This window comes from Poecilia formosa, unplaced genomic scaffold, assembly GCF_000485575.1.
Source record: "Poecilia formosa unplaced genomic scaffold, Poecilia_formosa-5.1.2 Scaffold707, whole genome shotgun sequence".
NCBI lineage: Eukaryota > Metazoa > Chordata > Actinopteri > Cyprinodontiformes > Poeciliidae > Poecilia > Poecilia formosa.
The window spans coordinates 156,955-165,834 of NW_006800646.1; the positions used below are offsets into that span (position 1 = coordinate 156,955).

Here is an 8,880-nt window from a genome sequence, read left to right on the forward strand (position 1 = left end):
TGGTCTGTCTAAATTGCCCCTAGGTGTGTGTGTGTGTGCGCATGGTTGTGTGTCTGTGTTGCCCTGCGACAGACTGGCGACTTGTCCAGGATGTACCCCGCCTCTCGCCCGGAACGTTAGCTGGAGATAGGCACCAGCACCCCTCCCGACCCCACTGAGGGACAAGGGTGTTCAGAAAATGGATGGATGACCTTTATGCTACCTGTAGTTACAGCAGATTGTCTGCTAAGATCTTTTGATCTGCCCTTTGTCTGTGTGGGAAACAATCAGAAGTTCCTGCTTCACACAGATCTGTGAAAAGCCATAAAACAGCATGAGTTCAGGCCAGTAGAGGAGAAGCTCTGCTTCCATTTGTTTAGAAAAACCTGACAACTGATGTTTGATCTTGAAAACAAATTGCAGGGAGTTTCTAACTTTAAAGAGGGTCAAAGACAGATCCTGGTTGGATGAGCAAAGATATGGCTTATTTGAATAAATTAAAGACAAGAATACGCCTTTACTATAAAAATTTGTACACAGGAGTAACAAATCAGATTTGCTCTTTGCAATTTCTCCAAAGACGTCTTTGCTTTTTGTTTGTCGTTTCCATCTTTTGTCATTTTCCTTTTCTCAGGTAAATTCATGTGTTGTTTGTGTTTTGAGTTTTCTGATGTGCTTTTGTGGTGATAGTATGCATCTGTCTTGAATAAATGCTGATTCTTGGGACGCTGTTATCTCTGTGTGATCTCAATTCTTTGCGCACAGCATTTTTTGAATCCAGGTATATGAGAGGATTTAGCGCGTAAAAGACAGGAAACGGTGTGAAATCCACCGACGGCATTAGCACCCAAATGGACAAGGAATATTTATAATTCATCTTCTCTTAACGTCAGTTGCATTCAGGTTATGGTGAAGCATGTACTGGTAATGGTTACGTTTAGAGTAAGGATCAGGGTTAGGCTATAATATGAATTAAAAATTATTGTAATTCAATGCAAAGTCCCAGAGTAAGAAAGGCATTTCTATCTACCTCTGGGAAGGGGGGGAGAGGGGATGGTGTGAGGGGTGGAGGTAGGGGTGCATTCACGGACTGGGAAGGGGTTGATTTCAAATGTATATGCAAGTAAAAATACAAAAAATGTCTCTTGGCATATTCAAATAAGAACATCTCATTTCTAATCGAATGGCAACACTTCATGATGTAATAGAACAGGCCATATAACTCTTCTGGGTGATCAATATAACAATAATCCCAATCATGGTGTAGCAGCAAATTAACCACTAAATAGTTGTCAAAGAATCATGGTGTTCTATCACTCTAGTCAAAGTCTAGGTAGTGAAATGCTATAATGGGTTCTTATTGGAGTTCTACAAATTCCTTCCACATCTATTCAAGCAGAACACAACAGAGGGTGCGTTCACACTGCAGCCTGAAGTGACCCAATTCCGATTTTTTTGATGTAATGCGACCTGTATCCGATCTTTTCATTGCAGTGTGAACAGCACAGGTCGGATTCTTTTTCGAATGTGACCCATATCCGATTCAAATGTGACCTAACGTTCAGGTCGCATTCATCTGAACTGAACGTAACTGATTCTCAACAAATCTCACTATTCTGTGTCCTGATACACACAAGCGGGAAGAAAAACAACAACCATGACGGACAATATGAGGATGAAGTTGTTAATATGCTGCTCCGGCCAGACAACAACTTCAAATACAGGCAGTATGAACGGCCCTGGCAAAAAAATTGGAATTGCCAAAAAATTGGAATTGAGTAACTTCAGGCTGCAGAGTGAACGCACCCAGAGAGTTACTGTAGCTATAACTGCTTCTATAAGCTTTTGCAGGGGCGCTGCCAGAAATCTTGGGCCCCCTGACAAAACATTTGATTAGGCCCCCCGCGCAGCTGCTGTTACATTTTTTTCAGTCTGTCTGACCCATAAAAAGCGTCACAATTTTAAAGGCTTGCATCTGCCTTGCTTTCTTTGGTTCAATACTGATAATTAGCACAATATTTACTGTTCATGAATTTTACATCCAACTGTCCACATCCAGTATGCAAGTAGGTTGCTTAATTGTTTTCTATTAGTTTTAGATACTGAAATGTCTCTCCCCTTGAGCAACAGTCAAAAGCAATGTGTAACTTCACATAAAGCAATCCAGACTTCTCAAAAATGCTAGTAGCTGCATTTTATTCAAGCTGCAGTATGTAACTTTAATAAAAAATATGTTTTCTCCATATTGTTAAAGCTGTCACCATGTCGTAGCAGTTTGTTATGAGACAGATAATCTGTGAAAACAATCAATCTCCTCCATCTGCTTCCAGAATTACTATTACTGGTTAAAGTAATGCATCGTTCTGAACAAAACAACCAATCAGAACCAGGAGGAGGGTCTTAGCGCTGTCAATTAGTCTCTTTCACTCACTGCTAAATGTGCTAATGGTGGAGAAACAACTTATCATTACAAGAATCCGTTTATCTGCCATCATTGGTAGCTATGCTAACTAAACTGAGCATTCACAGTTTGAATCTGCACAGTTCTGTGCTATGCTAGCTGCAGCACGGCACAAATCGAGGGGGAGGAAGGATGAGCAGCACCACATGAGATTATGATTGACGGCACTAAAACTCTCCTGCCACTGACTGGTTGTTTCTAGCACTGGGAGAAGGCAGAGGAAATAGATTTTTCACAGATTACCTCTCATACCATACTGTCACAACATAATGACAGTTTTAAAAAATATGTGAAAAAAATATTTATATAAAAGTGACATACTGCAGCTTTAATTTCACTCAGGAGATGACGGGTCAGGAGGGATGTGGGTTAGAGCTGCTGCTGATTGACTCATCTGTTGTTCAGTGGTAAAAGGCACAGAGAACAATTTAAATATATGAATATGTTGGTATTTTTTTTCCTTAATTCATTAAATGTTAGTGAAATGGAGGGTCTTAGCACTGTGAATTAGTACAGTAGTACAGTAGTCTGTAGCTAAGCTAATTATGCTAAATGGTTGATAATTTCACAGTCTACCCACCTCTCTTGGAGAAAAACTGGGTTATAAATTAACACTTGCCTTTTTCTCTCTCTCCCTCTCTCTACTTTGTTTTTGAAAAACTGATTTTATAACTTTTCTTAGCATAATAACGGCTTCAGTCGCTGCTGTATTCAGTTGCAGCTTCTACCGACTGTAGCTGCATACGTCACTGTGAAGCCCCAAGCAGGAACAAACCATTTCATGCAGATCCAGGGGGGTTCAGGGAAAAATGTATGTTTTTTGATCTGGGAGGGGTAACATTAAATTTTTACTGCTAAAAATCTAAAAATACAATATGATTAATTTTGTATTTGACAGGGCCCCAATTTTTTTTATTTTATGTCTATAAACAAAATATAAATAATTAAATTGTGGAGGGCCCCCTGCTGGTCAGGGCCCCTAGAATCGTCATCACTTTTCACCCCTTTACCGCGCCCCTGAGCTTTTGTATAATAGAGAAGACTCGATTTAATCTTTGTTTAATAAGAATACAGTAAGAAATGTGTTTATTTGTCTTCACAAGATATACACAAACAATAAATGTTGAAAAGATTGGATAAATTCTATTAAACAAAATACTAGAATATATAAAAAAAACACTGAATCCACTGTAAGCTCATAAAAATATTCTCTCCAGCAACCTACCTAATCATCCTCATCATTTATTAATAAAGTGCTTTAAAAACCAAAATGTTGTGCAGGTTGCTCTTCAGTCATTCAAAACTGTAGATTGCATCAGAAATGTTTCCCAGCTTACAAAGATAAGTTTCATGTAAATCTGCACCACTGACCTTTGACAAAATGAAGAATAACTTTCTGTCTGACGACGTCACTTTTCCTGTAGATGGTGCATATGTAGACTCCAACATCTCTCTCTGTGGGGTATTTGATGCTCAGACTGAGGTCTCCACTTTTTACTTGCTCTTTATTCATTCTTGTACGTTCACAGTAAAACTTGTCTTGTTCTTTAGCTTTGTTGCTGCCATTCTGATACACATAGACAATCATGAATTCTGGTTCAGAGCGGGTCCACTCCACAGTGTCGTCCTCCTCAATGTAAGCTGTTGTTTTACAGGGCAGAACTGCAGACTCCACTCCCTCCTGCACCGTTACCTCAACCTGTTGAACTGAGGAGACAAAATGGGGTAAATTTTACACGTCTATACTTCATACTGCTAGTTGCAAGGGATTTGGCAAGTATTACCAATGCTTGAATCCTTCTTCAAAGTGGCCTTTACAAAACACTGTCAGAGTATCTGGCAATTTGAAAGCTTGGGTTGGTTGAGTGCAACAGGAATATAAAAGAATATGAAGCTGACCATTACTTGACTTTTACTAAAGAATGATCTTCAGGATGTCTACAGTCCTTTTCACAATATTTGTATTGGCTATTGTTCTATCAAATTACCACACGCTGTAAGAATAGCATATATATACAGTCAGTACCATACCTGCGCATTAAGAAGTCCAACCATCAGAGGAGTTAGTTGTCAGTTCATCATGCACAATAAGTTATGACGAAAATAAGTCATTAAATTGTTTTCCATGATAACTATATAGATATACATGCGTTGTCATGGTTTCAAAGTGTATTTAAAGCAAGGTCTGACTGCAGCTGCAGTCAACTACAACACGCCTGTGTAAAACTCATTTACCTACTTAACCACCAAGTCAGGATGCCATACAACTGTTAATAAAGGGTATGATGATCTACGTCATGATTCTATGTTGTTGATTAAATAAAATCATGTGGTAATGACGTGTCTGACAGATATAGCCGTGAGTTTGTGCTAAGCGTATGACGATCTGATAGCATATGCTGACCTGACAGAGCATTGTACTTGGCTTTCTCCCATTTACTTGGATTCCTCCAGAACAATTTCAACTAGGATAATCAGTGAACAGAATAAATTCTGAATGATGACATAAATTTTTCTGTGATGCTTTAGAACTGTAGTCTCCCTGTAGTTTTAGAAATTCCAGTGGAGAAAGTGAACAAAAGCATTCAGTCCATGTTGGCCACGCTTCCAAATGTTGAATTAACATGAACAACCACCTCGCTCGAATTGGCTTTTCTCTCTTTACAGGTGAGGATGGTTGTTTCCATCCATCCATCCATCCATCCATCCATCCATCCATCCATCCATCCATCCATCCATTCTCTTCCACTTATTCGGAGTCATGTCATGGGGGTAGCAGCCTATGTAAAGAGGCCCAGACTTCCCTTTCCCCAGCCACTTCTTCCAGCTCCTCCGGGGGAACCCCAAGGCGTTCCCAGGACATAGTCCCGCCAGCGTGTCCTGGGTCTTCCTTTGGGCCTCCTCCTGGTAGGACTTGCCCAGAACACCTCATCAGGGAGGCATCCTGACTTGATGCCTGACAACTGGCTCCTCTTGACGTGAAGGAGCAGTGGCTCTACTCTAACTCCCTCCCGGATGACTGAGCTTCTCACCTGGTTGTTTACAGTGCAGGAAATTTCTGTTAAGCTTCAGAGCATCAAACTTGCGCATTACATATGTCACAGCCAATAATTAGTGATTGGGTTAAATTAAAAACTCAGACTGAGCCCAAGCCTTCAAATGGCCCCTTTAAGCATTTTTCTTATTTGTCTGCAGCCCATCTAGTTTGCTGAGAGAGCACAACTCACATAAGGAGGTCTTATTCCTAGATGTGGAAATTGCAGGTTCGATTCCTGGCCTGATGACTTTTGCCGCATGTGTTCCCCGTCTTTCATTATCCACTTTCCTGTCTACTCTCAAATAAAGGCTGCCTGAGCCAAACCCCACCTTATCCCCCCCCTAAAAAAAAATCAATAAAAAATCAATAGGAATTAAATTAAAATTAGTTACTGACCTTTGACCTGCAGTTGAACATCTGTCACTCTGATCTCTTTTCTGTCATTACTGAGGATGCAGGTGTAGGTTCCACTGTCAGAGAGGTGAGGTTTTCTCAGGGTGAGGCTGAAGTCAAGAGAATCTAAAGCATCAGATTTCATTGATGTTCGTCCACTGAAACGTTGATTTTGTTCTCGAAGATCATCTTCTTCTCTCCGCAGATGGACTGTTTGTGGTTTGAGATCATAGCGTCTCCAGATCACTGAACGGTTTCGCTCTGGCAAATTACCTGAGTACTTGCATGGCAGCACAACTGATTCTGCTACCTCAAAAACATTTTGTCCCATTGCAAAGGAATACAGGGAGGCTTAAAGGAAAGAAAAATCAGACAGTTAACAAGTATGTGAAAGCATTAGATACATAGTCAAGCGAATCTTTATCTCAGTATTAAACTCTTAGATTTAATTAGTTTTTATATTTGTAATATTGTGCATGGATGAGATGGGATGGCATTTTGTGGGATGTAAAGAGAAACAGATTATATTTATATTTATTGGTTTTAATGCTCTCCAAATATCACTTAAGTGAAAGTTTTACTTATGGCCTCAGATGATGCACCTTGAGGTGTTTATACACTGCTCAAAAAAATAAAGGGAACACTCAAATAACACATCCTAGATCTGAATGAATGAAATATTCTCATTGAATACTTTACTAAATTTGATTTCCATTAATGATTTTTGTGTGATTTTGTTGTCAGCACATTCAACTTTGTACAGAACAAAGTATTCAATGACAATATTTCATTCATTCAGATCTAGGATGTGTTATTTGAGTGTTCCCTTTATTTCTTTGAGCAGTGTATATAGGAATGATACCTGTCAATGTTTTGCTTAGAAAGGTGGTGTAGAGGATGTTTTATAGCTGAAGCCACACCAGCTTCTCTCTGCCAATCCACCTAATTGCTAATGTTTGTGACATTCTTTTAGCAAGGTCTATCAACAGTGAACATGTGCCAATTTCCCCGATCTACATTACAAAATGACCCATTTAATATTGTTTAATTATACAAGAATCTTATTATATTGTAATATATTGCCAAAAATTAAAACTTAGTTTAGCAAATGTTAAGAAAATACATTTAAAATATGCTAGCTGTAAAACTTAACCATATGTTTCATATTAGATCAATTTAATTCTGTTTAAATAAGAAAATCCACTCCAAATTATATCCATGGTTCAATTAGCGTAATCTCTTATGGAGGATATTTCTATTGAAACATATTACAATAAGTTGAATTAAAATAACTTGGCTTGTAGTTCTCTATAATTTAAAACACAGCTAGCCTCTCTGTGGACTGAGCAGGCATTCACAGGGGGTCATGACTGTGTGTGAGTTTAACCTTTTGACCTCTTTGATAAGAACAAGTATGCCCACTCCTGCCCGGCGCCTCTCACCGTGGGCAACTCCAGAGTGGAAGTACGTCCAGCCCCTCTCAAGGAGACTGGTTCCAGAACCAGAGCCATGCGTCGAGGTGAGGCCGACTATTTCTAGCCGGAACCTCTTAGCCTCGCACACTAGCTCCAGTTCCTTCCCCACCAGAGAGGTGACGTTCCACGTCCCAAGAGCCAGCTTCTGAAGCCGGGGATCAGACCGCCAGGGTCCCCTCCTTCGGCTGTCGCCCGTAGCACAATGCACCCGACCCCTTTGGCCCCTCCGACAGGTGGTGAGCCCATTGGAAGGGGGACCCACGTCTTCTCTTCGGGCTGAGCCCGGCCGGCCTTCGTGGGTAAAAGCCCAGCCACCAGGCGCTCGCCATCGTGCCCCACCTCCAGGCCTGGCTCCAGAGGGGGATCCCGGTGACCCGCGTCCGGGCAAGGGAACACCAAGTCCAAAGTTTGTATTCATCATAGGGGTCTTCAGGCTGCGCTTTGTCTGGTTCCTCACCTAGGACCTGTCTGCCTTGGGTGACCCTACCAGGGGCATAAAGCCCCAGACAGCATAGCTCCTAGGATCATTGGGACACTCAAACCCCTCCACCACGATAAGGTTGCAGCCCAGGGAGGACAAAATGGCATAAAACCTGTTGCAGACCATCATGGAGTAATGATACTTATTTGAAGGGCTGCATGATTGAATTATTTTTAAATACCTTTTACTTAGTTAATGCATTTTCCCAAAAATAGTTTTTAGGGTTAAATTATTACTATCTAAAATCATCATGATGCAACACTGTCTTTTTTAGTCATGCATTTAATGAATTTATATTTTATTATTGTTAAGCTTCAAAAGATATAAAATTGTTTCCATGCTGGCTAATACTGTTGTTTTATTCATAAATAGCATAGTTGAACAACAAAGTTTAACATTTTCATGACTTGTTAGTGCAAAGCATAAGAATACAGTGTGATAAATGTATTGTGTTCTTCAACATCAGCTGCCAGATACAAAATGATCAATCTGTTATAGGTTGTTAAATAGAAAAAGTTAAAAATTATCCCAACATATTGACCTTTAAGAGAATCATTTCTTACCTTGTAGGAAAATCAGAAGGATCATTAAATTCTTGAAAATCCAGCCACTAAACTTTTCTCTTGTTATGAAGAACATAACTTTTTCAAGTAACAACTTCACAGAGACGTTTAATCTTAGTCGCTGTGACTGTTGTGAAGGGAGCGGCTGCTAGAATGAGCATAAACCAGCTAGGCAGCTTTCAGGCTGACAGTTTAGTTCCCAATCACTTTGCTGCTCCTCTGTCAGTTAAGCACTTAAAGATATTCAAATGGAGGTTTCTACTCTACACTTATGTGATGAAATGTAAAAACATTTAAATATCAAATAATGTTTCTTCAGATTTGAACATGCATATTATATCCATATAGAAAGTGACTTATGAGGAGTTTGAAAGCTTCAGTCTTTTTTATCATATAATTAGTCTTTGCTGAAAGGTTTTTCACAAAGAAACTGCTGTCCAGTGACTGTGGCTCTTCTCGTGTCCCAGTGCTTTTTAAATTCTCTTTCTGTC

General features: G+C 39.9%; 1 protein-coding gene across 1 annotated transcript in view; it reads right to left on the reverse strand.

The window, feature by feature from the left end:
* Positions 1-8,519, reverse strand: part of LOC103131004 (heat shock 70 kDa protein 12A-like) — a 44,421-nt gene extending 35,902 nt beyond the window's left edge. The window contains exons 1-3 of the mRNA XM_007542541.2: positions 8,390-8,519; positions 5,874-6,221; positions 3,812-4,147 (exon numbers count right to left, since the gene is read on the reverse strand). Coding sequence (XP_007542603.1) covers positions 3,812-4,147; positions 5,874-6,221; positions 8,390-8,465 — 760 coding nt within the window. The 5' untranslated portion in view covers positions 8,466-8,519. The remainder of the gene's footprint in view (positions 1-3,811; positions 4,148-5,873; positions 6,222-8,389) is intronic.
* Positions 8,520-8,880: the final 361 nt, after the last annotated feature.